Source organism: Periplaneta americana, chromosome 1 (assembly GCF_040183065.1).
Source record: "Periplaneta americana isolate PAMFEO1 chromosome 1, P.americana_PAMFEO1_priV1, whole genome shotgun sequence".
Lineage (NCBI taxonomy): Eukaryota > Metazoa > Arthropoda > Insecta > Blattodea > Blattidae > Periplaneta > Periplaneta americana.
In genome coordinates, this window is record NC_091117.1 from 128,538,637 (window position 1) to 128,554,549 (window position 15,913).

The following is a 15,913-nucleotide window of genomic DNA, read 5'->3' on the forward strand; positions in this document are numbered from 1 at the left end:
ATAATAACAATAATAATAATAATAATAATAATAATAATAATAATAATTACTATTATGCAATGTAATGATCAACTGACATTAAAAATACGTGAAACCGCTAGAAAAATATTGGCTGTAGGCAAAAAAGATCTTTCACATTAAAGTACCTATGATCCGTCCCAGGAATCTGTGGAGTAACTTCGTGCATATGGGGGTGCAGTCTATCAGTACCGGAGTGTATTGCGGGCAGCATCAGCTAGAATCCGCTAAGGGGTAAGATGCTCGTGGTAGAAGGTAGAGTAGAGTTCAGATAGAAATTATCCCCTCCTGCAAGCGATTGCTCGTTTTGTTCAAGCAATGCCTCCCCCCAGAGCAGTCATTGGCCCTATCCCTCCCACATATTACTTGCGCAGAGGTCTTGTTTCGGCTTTCTACTTCACAGATTCCTGGGACAGACCATAAGTAAGTGATCACTGAGCACCAAAATGATTAGAGAACAAAGATTAGTTAAAGAACTATGCTCAATTATTCTTAAATGTACATTTAATACACAGTGGACTTACTTTATTACACTCAAAGCATTTGCACAATATTATGCTTATTGAAAATAAAGAAATATTGAGACTTTCTGCACAGTTCCTTTCAGAAACTTTTCCTTCACATAGAAGATAACATGTCACGAAGATGTCACGTTTTCATTTATAGTCTTCCTGTACTACTGTTCAAAAGACACAAATGAAACCATTTACTGTGCACCCTAATAAGAAGAAAGCTTTCGGTTATACATAAAACGAATTTTTTATAATCCAAGAAAGTACGTATCTGTCTTCATTCATAAATTTAAAGTACGTTTTAAGAAGATCAAATTTATTTGGCACAATTTCATATGAAATAGTTACTCCCCTGAATAGGAAAGATTGGAGTAAGTTGGGTTTGCAGTGAAATACCTGTCCTTGGGCAGAACACTATGAATGAATGAATATTGTAGTAGCTTGTAATATTTTTCTATTAATGAACTCGGTATTGAAGATTGATAGAGATAATTAAAAGGTATTAGTAGTTTATAGTAAGATTTTAAATGTAAGCCCATTACTTGCTTATCAAGTAGCTCACAGTGTTATTATATTCAGTGGGTTCGAGGAAAAGTTGCAGAACAATAATCCATTATGGAGATTCGCCCATCACATAAAAAATTAACATCCTAATCAGATACTTGTAATGTTAACAGCTTTTATTTGTAAGTGATGTCGTTTAAAAAGTATCTAATCCTTTCCCAAAGGCCAATCTTATTTGAACATACATTGTTTTATTATATGTACTCAATCCTCACATATTTAAAAAAAAAATTGGCAGCGAAAATTTGAGGTGCAGGTATCATTTGCAGCAAGTTTGGAAGGTTGGTAGCAGTTGGTACCCTGACCTTGAAGCGATAGTGTGTACTGCACATGGTTCAGTTAAGTGAGAAGTGGTGAGTTAGGTACAGGTCAGGTGTCATAGGATGTGTAACCATGGCTTCAAGAAGTTTGAGCTATGGATTGTTCACTGCTAAAGAAAAACTCCAAATTACTGAAGAAGTGGAGCAAGTTGGTAACCACGCAGTGAGTAGAAAGTACGATGTAGATGAAAGCTGCATATGAGATTGGCATAAAAACAAAATGCGTCTTGAACAGACCAATGATAATCACCAGACATTTCACAGGCAAAAAACAAAATTTCCCGCAATTGAGAAAAGGGTTTGTGACTATGTAACCAGTGGCACATTCATGGCGGGGGGTTAAGGGGGGTCAAGGCCCCCCCGTCAGAACCACATTTTTGTTGCGTATTTCCAGTAAAATGGAAAGAATTTTTCATTCTCAAGCTAAGTTCCCATACTTTCACTTCTGCAGGAGATTTTAGTGATGCCTTAGGCTATTAATAGTGTGCGCACACACAGAGAGAGAGAATTAAAGGCACTTTTAAGTCCAGTGAATGAATCTACATGCAAAGATGTGTTTTCCAAAGCTGCTCAGTCAGCAAAGAATAAACTGTAAATTTTGAAGAAAAAGGTCTCTGGCCAAAAGAACTTTGAGACTATAGCGAAGACATTCAACCTGAAGAATGTAGTTCTGTTGAACAATACTGACGAATCAAATATTGACTGTTTCCGGATTTTCGAGTATATCAATACAAGAAATTCGAAGTGCATACAATAATTATTCATTTAAGAAGCTTTCTTTGAAGAGCAGGTGAAAAATGAAAAATATGACATACTGAAAGTGTTTAATGCTTTAAGAACAAAGAATAAAGCATTTTCAGAATGTTGTTTGCAAGTATTGTGGACACCAACAAACAATGTTGACAGTGAACGTGTTTTATCACAATATGGTGCTGTTGTTTCAGACAGATGATGTAATTTGTCGGAGGAAAATGCTGAACTGTGCACAATGTTATCTTTTGAGAAATGAAAGGTAGAATGCACAAAGTTTCCTTTGGAAAAAAATATATGATAATTTTGATGAAAATAGATGCTAAAAATTCAGGTCCCTAACAATAACACACTTTAGTCAAATTAATAACAGTCCTTACTTTGCAACGCTCATCCTGAGAACGACCCTGCATTTGTTGCTGATCAGAAGGCAAAGCCTGCTGTTTACAAAGCCTTTTCATCTCCTCATCTTTGGTCTTCAGTTCTTGTTCCAGGCTCTCAACACGTGAACGTAATGTCTGCAACTCTTTTCGCAATTCCGCAGCTGCCTCTGTGCTCCCTACACAAAATGTACTACCAATTAATATCAAATGTATTAGCAGTTCCACTTTTATTTATATTGCCATCTGCATTTAACTCTGTGTAATGAAGTAAAAATTACAATTGAAAACGTTTTGGAGAAGGTAAATCTAAAGTCTGGGTGAAAAATATTGCTTTTTTTTGTTTATTTTCTTTACATAAGAAGCTACGAACACATCTGTTTTGGAGAAAAAAGACAAGCAACTTTATAGTTGTCATAAGATAAAATAAATACAATACCAAACAATATCTGCTGCACATGAGTTTTCCAATCCGCATAATTTTCTTCAAGAACCTACTAATAATCCGGGATGTGCGATTATTACAGACTTTTATTGTAGCTGAAATCTGCACCTTTTAAATAAACTTACTATGGTAATGCCTACTGAAAATAAAAAATGACGTAATTATTTTAGTATTTGATGCTTACGTAATTTTGGCAAATCTATTATTCATTTCTTTTTCCATAAGGTGTGGATAGAAGATGCACCTCCTGTTAGATCTTTGCCATTTCTAAGAATATGATAATTAACAATGTACAAAATATCTAAATTCATTGTACACCCAACAGGCTCAGAAGAACTGTATGTTACATAAAATTATATTTTTAACTCAACCAATCATCAAAGATGTTGTTATAACGAATTAATACTCTCCACTACACTTCTCGTATTAATGACATTTATGAGTCACACTTACAGGGTCAGGCTAAATGAATAACAGCAAGTTACCTACCACTGCATAAAAAACAACAATTCTCCACTTAGCTACTGTGACAACACATCTCATTTCTAACGGACTGTCATTTTGATCATCCTATTGGTTTGGTATATTTTATTACTCCTAGTGTGCATCATTTGTATTGTCACAATCTGTGCTTTTGATAATCGATTTGATACATAATTCTACTTTTAACACCTCTTCCTGTTCCTGTTCCTACCTACTTATCATTTATCAGGTGCATTCACAAGATTGTTAATTGGAAATGGTAAGGACTTATCGTTTATCAGGTGCATTCACAAGGTTGTTAATTTTATTGGAAACGGTAAGACCTTATCATTTATGAGGTGCATTTGTTTATTTTTATCACCTCCCTAGCATTTGTTTGTTTTTATCACTTCTCTAGCATTTGTTTTTTTGTTTGCCAACATTTCAAACTGTAAATTCTTTACGGTACTATAAAACATGCTTTGTGATCCTCATTTATTTCCCACATAGATAGTCAACAGAAAATGGTAGCTCTGTTCAAACGTTTTGGCAAAGCTAACATTAGTGAAATATAATTTTAGTAAGTCAATTAATACCTATTTTATTGTATTAGAATACTTTATTTCTTCTAATCTTCATATACTTTCTTCTGTTTTTATCACCTCCCTACCATTTGTTTCTTTGTTCGCCAACATTTCAAACTGCAAATTCTTTACTCTACTATAAAACATGCTTTGTGATCGTCATTTGTTTACCGAATAGATATTCAACTGAAAATGGCGGCTCCGTTCAAACATTTTGGTGAAGTTAACAAACCAAGAAATGGATTCGGAACATCTCAAAATCTGTGCTTCAGTGGCTGGTCATGATAATATCTTTGAAAAATATTGGAGTGCAAGAGGTCAAATGACTTCATTGTCAAATGCCTGGCATTAGAAAACAACAACAACATTAATGAAATATAATTTTAGTAAGTCAATTAATATTTTATTGTATTAGAGTACTTTATTTCTTCTAATCTTTATATACTTTCTTCTAATCGTGTAATAGTCAATTAAATCTCACTTGAGTTTTTGATTTTCTCTAGATAAATCAAAACCTCTAGTAAAATTTCTGTTGAAGAAAGTGGTAAACAGGTAAAACCATCTCTTTGGCCTACCTATTATGTGAGGAGGTATGTTACACATTTACTTTCCGTGGCGAAATCTAATAATTTAATAATGTGTGACTGCAATAGTTAAAAAGAATAAAATTGCTTTAAGTACAAATTGGAACACAATAATTACAATTTCATCAGCACACTGTATACAGCAAGGAAACTCAAAAGTAACCGAACCTGACTAGTTCAAACAATACCACATGACCACATGTGCAGAAACATTTTAAAATGGGTCACCTTTCAATATGACGAACAGAATAACAATAACCATGGTTATTTGGCAAAGAAGACTATTATTTGTGAGTTTAGTTCATAATCCTCATCATAAAAATTAGGAAGGAATGGGTCAAAGAGCCCAATTTTTTTAAGATGGTGGTGATCCAATGACGATAACAACATACATGCAGGGACCACCATTATCATATATTAATAATTACACTATAATATGCATACATGTCTGATGGATATACCATATTTAGTATTATTTCGTTGTCAGTTTTTAAGTTAGGTAAAAGTACTGCAGTTAGCATATTAGTTTATATTAATGCACAGTTAAAAATAGACGTTAAACTGGAGAATTAGTACGGTAGCTTTGAACCGTGCCGTTACGTTTACCACCAAATTTAACTGAATACACAATGTCGCCAACATACGAATATGATGTTAGTGTGTGGCGTCGTTAGAAGGAGAAATTTTTTTTTCTCTCTATCTCCTTTGTTCTGAACATTACTGAGAGATAGCACCACTGTTAGCGACAAGGTGTATTTGCGTAAATATTGCGAGTAGATTATGTGGCTTAGATGAGAGGGTTGGGACAGAAACAGTTTTGCTGTAGCACATGCGCAGACCTCTCATGCAGTGGGAGTGTGATCCTTACTTGAATTTATTTTCGCGTGTACACTGCAGATCAAATGAAGAAGATCCCTTTTTGCTCCGGTTACACACCTTGATATACGAAGGTTAGGTTTGGTTAGTTTAGGTTTTTATTAACCAAGTCCGCGCATGCGCAGACAAACAAGAATTGTACCTTTTTTTTTTTTTTCATTTCCTTCTCGAAACGTTTCATTATGTCTTGTGAAGTGTCCATTTTATCTCGAACTAAAATATCTGTCGCATTTTCTTTTGTTTCATCACGGCCAAATTGGTTTATCTCTTTGGTATCAATGTTTCTAGTCGGTCATAGCCTTTATGACAGTTTTTGTTTCGTAATATTGATAAACAAAAATATAATGAAAGCGGTGAATAATTTCATGGTCCCTAAAATTTCTTTTTCGTAAAAGGCTAGGTATTTTTCTCTAGGCCACAAATAAAATGGCAACGCAGTCATAATTACGTACTTAACGCTTTGTCGAACATTAACCACAAATTTACTTTCCGTTATTTGAATGATATTCCGTGAAACAGACCTTTTTTCCTCTTCATTTCGCTGTAATAACCTACTTTAACATCTTTCTACATCTGTATTTTCTTTTAATGCATTCGAAACACCACCTTGTACTACATAAACCTTGCACTTGACTAAAGGAGTGATTTATTTAAGAATATAGTCGCGAATTTCACTACCACCATTTCGATTGTCTTTTGTTTAACATGGCTCGGTATGGTCCGGTGACTAGTGGCCAGCGAGTAAAGTCGAATACCAACATTGCTCTACCGTGCGTATTATCCAGTTGTTCCAAAACAGAAAAAAACTGTATTACAAGGGAGAGTCATTATTGTTTAGACTGATTCTATATGACTACAAACAAGATATTCATTACTTTTTACTTGAGTTTAAATTACGTTTGAGGGAGTCAGAAGTAAAGAGATATAAGTGCACTTTAATTACTTTTGAGAGAATGTGATTGAAAGTTGTCAAGTTTTCGTAAATTCCGTGGTTTTAATTTTAATGTGTGATATGGCTGAAAGTTATATCCCTTTGCCACTAAAATTTTATGGGGTGAGCAAAATAAAACTGGCCCTCGCAAAATATATATGAAAAATATGAATTTATATGTTTAAGACTGATGCGGAAATGACTCTGACAATGCAGGAAACCATGATTTCGATGCATCTTCTGTGATGTTCATTAACAAAGGTCAGTCTTAAACAGTCTTATAACTATAAATAAATAAATAAATAAATAAATATATATATATAAATGTAAATATTACAGATTTTCCGCGCCAGTTTTATTTTGCCCACTCTGTATATTCTTTAGCTTTACCCTGGATGCACTAAACTAAATAGTGCAGATGCATCCAAAACAGCCAGACTGTATTTCAAACGCATTCCATCCCCTATATCCATCACTGATTTTATAACGTGTAGAGTTGATAGGGAACAAAAGAAATCACAATAGATTCCGTGAGTAAGAAGAACAATTGGACAGTGATAAGCAATAATGATCCAAGCGCCAAAAACCTGTTTCGAGATCTTGGCTACTGAAATAAATCTGTTTTTTTTTATAAAACATTTTATGCAAGAAGTATTATAACATTCATACTATTACAAAAATAGCACAAATAATACCAAAAAAGGCTAACCGATTTTTAATAAGAGACTAGCAGTTGAATTAATATTTCAAAACAAAATAAATAAATAACATTTATGCAATAAACGAATTTTTGCTTATAAATAGCAGCAAAATGCAGATATCGCATTCTTGATTTTTTCCGAGTTAAACTAGCCTCCCATCAACAGATTTGTGCAAATATCTAATTTTTTTTTTTTTTTCAAATTGTCGGTTGGTCTATTATTGCATAACTCCGTCTAATTCTTCCCCTAGTATTTTCAAATCTTGACACCTAATCTGAATATGATTAAAATTGTAATACAAAAAAGTTCAGATGCATACTTCCGCAACAGTACATACCTTTTGCAGCTTCTAGCTCAATGTATTTCGTTTTCATTCGTTGATTCTCCTCTTTATATGAATGCAGCTGTCTCTTCCACTCCTCTACATTGGCAGTACTTTCTTGTAAGGCGCTTGTAAGTCGCACATTATTATTCTTAAGTGTTGCTAGTTCTATTTCCCATTTTTTTGCATTTGCCGAGCTGTTAAAGCAAACAAATACATACCGGTACTTTAAAAATCAGAAAAATTCATGACAACAAACACTCAAATTACCAAATTACTATATCAAGTGAAGTCATTTTTATTACAGGCCATTTTCACGTGTTAGAAGAACTGAAAGACAATATTTGGAGATAAATTTAATTCATAAGCCACCAAAAATTCCTTCGTGTAATTTCGAACTTTTTAAGGAGGAACCAGTTAAGCTTAAGTGCAGGAGAGACCATTCCAGCAAATCTTATGAAATAAGTGTGTTGTGTTCAGGCGCGGATACAAGGGGGGGTCTGGGGGGCTATATACCCCCCTATCAATTCAAAGACTTTTTTTATTTAAAATGTACAAAGCATTATTTTTTTATTCATATAACTTATATGATTTCTTCACTCTCTAAACTTAATATTATTTTGCTATTTTCTTTCGCATACAAACTCTCTTTACAGTTCGAGTGAATAGATCAGGTAAGTGGTCGCATTCCTTAGGGGTCGTTACCATGGGGTTTAACAATAGCTCGGACTTCGGAACGGAAATCTAACGGTAACCACCCCTATCACACTGTAGCTAGGCCGCTACCAACACCTTTGTTATTGTACTTTACAATAGCCACTACATTCGACTTATGAATTGAGATGAGAAGTGATCAGTCCGTACAGGTGAATTATTTAGTGTAACAGTTTTAAGAAATTATAAAATGTCGAAACGTAAGTTTCAAACAAATATCTTACAATTCATCAAGAAGCCGTGTGGTGAAGTGAAAGAAAAGTGCAGTACGGATGACAATGATACAACTGATGAAGAAAAGTGTATGCCTGTTAATACCGTAACAGTGGAATCGGTTATGTGCGGTGAAAGTGATGATGCTAGTTCGACGACTCATAATGTATTAGATATTGGTTGCTCAGTGGAAAAAGAAATATGCAGCGACGAGATAAAATACAAAGCTCTAACAAATCCGTGGGTTCCAGACGAAAAATATCTATTTTCGAAGACACTAGAATCGGGACAGTCTAGACAATTTCAGCGTGCATGGCTTAAAAGATTTCCATGGCTCTCTTACAGTAAGAAGGATGAAGGTGTGTTCTGTCACGTGTGCGTTTTATTCGGATCTAAAGAGGGAGGGCGAAGCAAAGTGACGTTACAGAATTTAGTTACGAAACCTCTAAGAAAATTCAAAAAGGCCTCTGAAATATTCAGGAGACATTCAGAGAACAGTTATCATAAAACTGCTCTCTTAAAATGTGACAACTTTAAACAAGTGTTTGAAGGTAAGGTAGAGAACGTTCTGGTTCAATTGAATAATGAAGTGTTACAAACAGTGCGCGAAAACAGGATGAAACTTGTCCCAATAGTAAAAACAATTACTTTGTGCGGCCGACAAAATATTCCATTAAGAGGACACAGGGATGATGGTGCGATTGACTTGGAAAGCGAAAATCAAAACGAAGGTAATTTCAGGGAGCTTCTAAAATATTGCGTTGATGCCGGTGATCAGATTCTGCATAGTCATCTTAAAAATGCCCCCAAAAACTCATCTCTAACAAGTAAAACAACGCAAAACGATTTCATAAACTGTTGTGGCACCATTATTGAAAAGAAAATTGTTGAAGAGGTTAACCAAAGTAAATATTTTTCTATCTTAGTAGATGAAACAACCGACATCAGTTCCAATGAACAACTATCATTATGTGTGCGATTCATAGACCGAGAAAAGTGTTACTTGCATGAGGAATTTTTGAGATTCGTAGTGGTGCAAGATCTAAGTGGAGAGGCATTGTCAAAAGTTGTTTTAAGTGAACTGTGGGACTTAGGTCTAGACATTTCGAATCTTCGCGGACAGGGTTATGACGGCGGTGCTAATATGTCGGGGAAGTTTCGCAGTGTCCAAGCGCGAATTTTAAAAGAGCAGCCTCTCGCATACTATATGCACTGTGCCTCACATTGTCTAAATTTGTCACTTTCAAAATCTGTTCCCAGTGTTAGACAAACTGTGGACACAGTAGCTGAAATAGCAAAATATGTTAGGGAGTCTAGCAAGCGGTCAATCATGATGAAAGAAAAAATTAGTCAAATATGCCCTGAACACAAGAAAACGAAACTAAAGACCTTGTGTGAAACAAGATGGATTGAACGGCATGACGCAGTGTTACAATTTTTAGACATTTTCTCCGCAGTTATATCATTCCTGGAAGATTTTGGATCCTATGGTACAAAGGCACATTTGATGCTTAACTCAATTCTAAAATTCGAATTCATAATTTCATTGCATATTTTAGCAGAAATATTTGGAATAACACTGTGTGTTTCGCGGAAGCTACAGAGCCCAAATCTCGAACTAAGTCAGTGCTACCAGATGGTTGAATGTGTCATGAATACTCTTCAGGCCTGCCGAGATAATAACACTTATAATTTTCTTTTTGAGAAGGCTGTTGCATTGGCTCAATCTGTAGACGTAGAAGTAAATGTACCTCGAGTTGCATCCAGACAAATCCATCGCAATAATGTTGCGTCTAAGTCTCCTAAAGATTATTACCGCCTCAATGTATTTCTTCCTTTTCTTGATCACCTTCTAAGCGATTTGTCAGTACGATTTTCGCCTGCTAGGCACAGTCATGTAATTAAACTCCAATCTTTGATTCCTAACTTTTTACACGACCCTGATAAAAATATCGATGTCATCCTACAAGCTGCAACGATTTATGAACAGGATCTGCCAGGAACTATTCCAGAGCTTAGAGGAGAGCTACATTTGTGGTTTCAATTTTGGAAGGAGCAACAAAAAAAACCAGACACGGCTATAGAATCTTTGCTGCATACTAGGAATAATTTCTACCCCAATATAAGAGAGCTGCTCATTATATTATGTGTCATGCCAGTGACAACTTGCACCGCGGAACGGTCATTCTCAACACTGAGACGTGTGAAAACCTACCTCAGATCGACGATGAACCAGGACAGACTGAATGGTTTGGTATTGCTCAACATTCATCGTAACATTGACGTAAGTCCGGACGAAGTAATAGAACTTTTCGCAAGAAAACATCCCAGACGACTTCAGCTTCGTTAAACTGTAAGTAACATTTAATCGACTTTCCATTCCAGTCACCATTTCCTTTAGAATTAGAACTAACTGAAGACTTAGAACCTAAGAGTGACAATATTGTTGTGGTTTATTTATTTGTTTTTAATTCCATTCTTCTGTGTTGTGATTATACTACTGTATTCATATGTTAATTGAGGGGTTGGGTGCAAGAAAGGCACTTCTCTCAAATGCAAGTTTTGAGAAAATTGATGTTGAAAATTCAAACCGTAATAATGTTATCTATGCACGCCTTTACATTTTGGGTACCGGTACTCCTGACCTCTATGATCACAGTACTAAACTACAACTTTGTGATCATATGCATAACAGATCAGAGAACACAATAAAACGTTTTACTCAAAAAGGGCACATCCTCTAAAATGCCCTTCTTGCACCCAGCCCCTCAATTACTATTAGCCCCCCCCCCCCTATTATTAAATTCTAGATCCGCGCCTGGTTGTGTTTATGTCATTTCTTTCGTGCCCATGCGAATTCTTTATGTCTCGTATTTTCGAGTTATAGTTGAAACACACGCATGTCCCTAGCAGCCATCTCCTCCTCATGTTAAAGCCCGATGCACGCACCCCCGTGCTGTAGTGCAGAAGAGGGTGGGAGCCCAGCGCCTAGCAGTTGGATGACCACATGGCCAAGAAAGCGTCTGGCTTGCTACAAGACACAGTCTTGGCGGGCGTTTTGACGTCATAGCGTCATAACGCTCAAACCCACGCCAAAGAGGGGAGAAATGGCGTGAAGTCGAGTGTGTACTGTATATAAGGCGGACCCAATTGTCATAGATTCATTTGTTGCCGGCTAGGGGGAACAGCTACCATGCTCCCTCTGCCACTGACAACATTTCTTTCTCTGATCCAGCATGCTGTACTTCGTCAGACCGGGTTTTCAAGGCCGACACTCTCCCCGGAACAGAAACGCATCGCCGGCTCTGTCTCCGCTTCCCCATTCCAATCTCCCTAACCAATCTATCTTAGTATCGTTCTTCTTGACTACCTGCCCCCCCGTTTATAACCTTGTCTTTATTTCACGTGCTCGATCCCTCTTAGAAAACATTGGGTTTTCTATCCTTGACGCTCATATCTATGTGGACGCCCATCGCCGGCCGTTTGTCAGTGGAACTCGTTAGCAGAGAGTAACCCCTCCACCTCTCGTCGGTCGTCGAATCGCGGGCCATTTGTTTGCAGAGCTTCGATAGGCGAGAACCTCCCCCCACCCTTGCTTCCCGTCACTCAGTTCTCCTACCTACCGAATTCGCACCCCTTTTCGAGTAAACTCTCTCTTCAGTTTTCCCCAGGCACTCCCGTTTCTTTCTCCTCTTTCTACGTTGCTAGCCCGTTCACTTCATACCAGCCTCCTCGCTACTCTTTCTCCCTCGTCTTGTCTTCTTTTCTCCCCAGGCACTCCTTTTACCCCTCTCCAATATTCTCAGTCCTGACAACAGCACGCCTTCAAGTTAGCTTCAGCCAGAGTCACAGGGCCAAAAACTGCAATATTCTAGATTTTCTCAAAGACACTCCCGTTTCCCCTGCCCACGAACAGGAGAAGGACACTGATTGTTAAAAAAAAACTAGATCTGTACCAGAATATTTTCTTCCTACATCATCCTATAAACTCCCCCCTCCCACAAATTTCGTCATCACCTGCCATTCACTCCCGTTTCCCCTCTCTCCACCTGGGATCACAGCAAGCAGAAGAACGTCAAAGCAGACCGAAGCACAATAGCTATATCGTAACATCACCCTTCCCCACACACTTCAGATCCCCTTGTCACGTCATTCCCGTTTCCCCTCTCTACACCTGGGACAACAGTCATCAGCAAAGGGACGTCAACTGAGGCTGGCGCACGACAAGTGACTAGTGTTGATAAAAATCTGCTTTCTACTGAGAGTCGTGTAGTGTGTTATGCAAGAAGAGCAGTCACTGGTCATTGCTATTATAAGGCCTGCAAGGTCCACAGGGTAGTGGGGACTTCAAGCCACGTCCAATCCAGACTTTCAACCGAACCTCATATCGTAACTGCATTGCATTCCTATCTGGATGGCACTTCGTAAATTCGTCGCATAACCTGGATGTTATGGATTGGGGCACATTGCGTTTCATTACCTGTCGATTTTTCTATGTAACATCTAAGAATCCAGCGCACTCAAGTTGCAGTAAGTGTGAACGTGCATAAAACCTGGCTGTATGTGTGGCTACAGTGCTAGTGCACTGGTCTTCCATTCGACGGTCCGGATTCGATTCTGCTTTTGAACATTTTAATCTGGTCACCCTACCTAAATCTGACATTATAGATTTGCATTTCTGATGTAAAGACACCTACTACCGGTACATGGAATTCATTGCATTTTGGATGATAGGCAAGGGTGTTGAGAACAAGAACAGAGTTTAATTTTAATACAGATGAAAAATGTTTCTTAAATTTTGCTCAGAGCCGTTTCATTCAGTGAGAGGTTCATTTACGTACATGTTTTGAATCTATGACGCAAGATCCCCGAATTTACTTCAGTGTTGCAGATCTATGATGGAGGATCCCCGAATTTACTTCAGTTTCGAAGATGGCCACAATAAATAATTTTATCGCCATTAAAAATCATCTTTCTCGACCATATTTGAATCCCTGAATTTCGAATATAAGAGCCATTTTGATAACTAGTCGACTAAGTCTTACCAAGTATTCTTCATTACAAAAAAAAAAATAACTTTCCCAGATATGTATTGTGAAAAATCAACTTTCCTTATTAAAGACAATAAATAGTCAGACATAAGCTTACCAATTATTTATAAAAATTAATTCCATATATTATACCATCCTGGCCCATGTCATTTTTATGGAGGAAATGACTTATTTAAGAAAACAGTTTCGTATGTATGTTTGTTGATCTTGTATAGTATGTGCACTGTATAATTCATTTTTCATTTTTTCTTTCAAGTTGGAAAAGTTCTGTCGCATAAAGAACACAATGGGTATATTATTTTATTGATTTAATATTTTAATGAAAATATCTCGTAAACAAAAAGACATAAATGATTTAGACTATATCAAAATCCAGTGGTTAAATGAAGCAATCAGTTTCTTTTTATTGTTAAATACATCCATAAGTAAACAAAAATAATGGTATTTTATGGAAAGATTAAAAATTAGTAGTAAACAAAAACAGTACGTACTCTTATGATATAGCAATGATAAGACATAAGTAAAGTCAAACATTACAAAGTATAATTATGTGGCACATTTAGCAGTGAAAAAGAATGAGATGAGACACACAGCTCAGATTTTATTTTACTGGTACTATGACAATTTCTATGATGTATGCATAGACACAGAAATGACTTCCATCCTAGTACATGAGGATAAAACATTTAGTTTCAAATTATACACAGTCATGCTATGCAAAATTTGTATTGTCATACCTTTGTGCTAATGCCAACTTGAGCCTATCATTCTCATACTTGAGCTGAGCTTCTGCCGAGCCTGCTGGGATAGCAGTCACAGCTGTTGTGGGTGCTGGAGCTTTATCACCTGCTGCCTTTGCCTGATGTTTTGGGCTCTCACCAGGCTTCAAAAAAGTTAAAATTGTTATCAGTTATAGTTCTTGCTATCATAAAGATAATTCTACATTAAGCCTACAGTAAAATCAATGTAGGTCTACAAATATTTCACTTCACAAATAATATAATACATGCAATGACTGACTGACGAGACTGTAAACTCTGTTCTTCTATGCGAGTGAAATTAAAATTGTTTGGGAAGAGCAGTCAGTTCAAGAATTTGATTTAATTCTAGAACTAATTTTACAATAGAAGATAAAAACTGGTTATTCACACACGCACACACGCGCGCGCGCCTATATACAGGAGGACCATAAGTCATGCTACCTCTGTAATAGTATGGCATTGTATTCAGTTATGTCATGATAACGACGGTGCACACAGATCTTCCGGGTAAATAAGGTATGTGTATGTATATGAATCCTTAGTTGTTAGTTAGTTAGTTCTGAAATAAACAAATGGTGGGGAAAGGGGTTATGTGACTTATGACCCTACCTGTAGAACATGATAAAAAGATCAGTGTCTGACATATGCAGGTTCAGTATATATTTTACACCTTTCGCAAGAATTCGACTCTTTATCATGTTATCATTTACTGCGCATCTAAATATAAACTTTTGCTTTCCACTACACACAAAAATACATTTTTTATATTATCACAAAAAGTGAGATACTGGAACCGGACTTCATTTATAAACTATATAGTTTAAGTAGATGAACGTAATTAGTTTTTCAGAAATTAGTACGGTAACTACTTATATAGAGACAGCCAATTATAATTTAAGGGTACTGAGAAAATAGATGTAGCGCAAATTTATGCAATAAGTTATTATCGGTACAGTACTGGTACTTATATCACCTGCTCTTGTATAGGCTGAGTCACCTTTACGCGAAAACAGTGCGTACAGCTCAGTGATTTCTGTCAGTCTGACTAAATGGTGCAGTACCGGTACAATATTAAGTAGAGAATTTTTCCTAATCGAAACTTATTTGCAAAATAAAAACTCTGTAAAACGTGTTTAAAAGTGCATTGGCAAGTTTCATCACAAATACCTGGAATCTCCCACTCTCAAATTGTAAATGGAATTCTCTATAATATATTACGCATAGGTATTGTAATTACATCTCATATTACTTTGCTACTTACAACATTAAGAGACAGTATCTGGATCTTCAAATTCCGTAACAATTAACGTACAGAAAATACTTTTTTTTTTCTCGAATGTAAGCGTTCAGCTTCAGTTCTTATAGTAAAGACTGGTTCACAATAAACCAGAAACGCAAACGACAACAAAAACGAGAACGGAAATAATAGTTAATTGTGAATACTCACATTTAAATGCATTTATTTTAACAATATTTCCGTTCTCGTTGACGTTTTTGTTCCCGGTTTATTGTGAACCAGCCTTTACAAGTTTAACATAAAAAACATATTCATGCAACACTTTCGTGACTATGTTTTAATAGGAAGTTTCCTGTAACTTGGCCCATTATGTTCTCCACATATTAAGTCTTATGGATTTGTATTTATGACTCTATTTACAGTAAGAGTGTTTTTAATTCAAATACAATTTTCAGAAATAAAACTATTTATTTTCGCAAACAGAAATT

At 36.3% G+C, this 15,913-nt stretch overlaps 1 protein-coding gene across 6 annotated transcripts in view; it reads right to left on the reverse strand.

Moving 5' to 3' along the window:
• The window catches only part of homer (protein), a 497,710-nt gene that overhangs the window by 8,854 nt on the left and 472,943 nt on the right, over window positions 1-15,913 (reverse strand). For all 6 annotated transcript variants that reach the window (XM_069827177.1, XM_069827173.1, XM_069827172.1 and 3 more), the window contains 3 exons: window positions 14,165-14,310; window positions 7,465-7,646; window positions 2,545-2,723 (listed from right to left, as the gene is read on the reverse strand). In XM_069827177.1, the coding sequence (XP_069683278.1) occupies window positions 2,545-2,723; window positions 7,465-7,646; window positions 14,165-14,310 (507 nt within the window). The remainder of the gene's footprint in view (window positions 1-2,544; window positions 2,724-7,464; window positions 7,647-14,164; window positions 14,311-15,913) is intronic.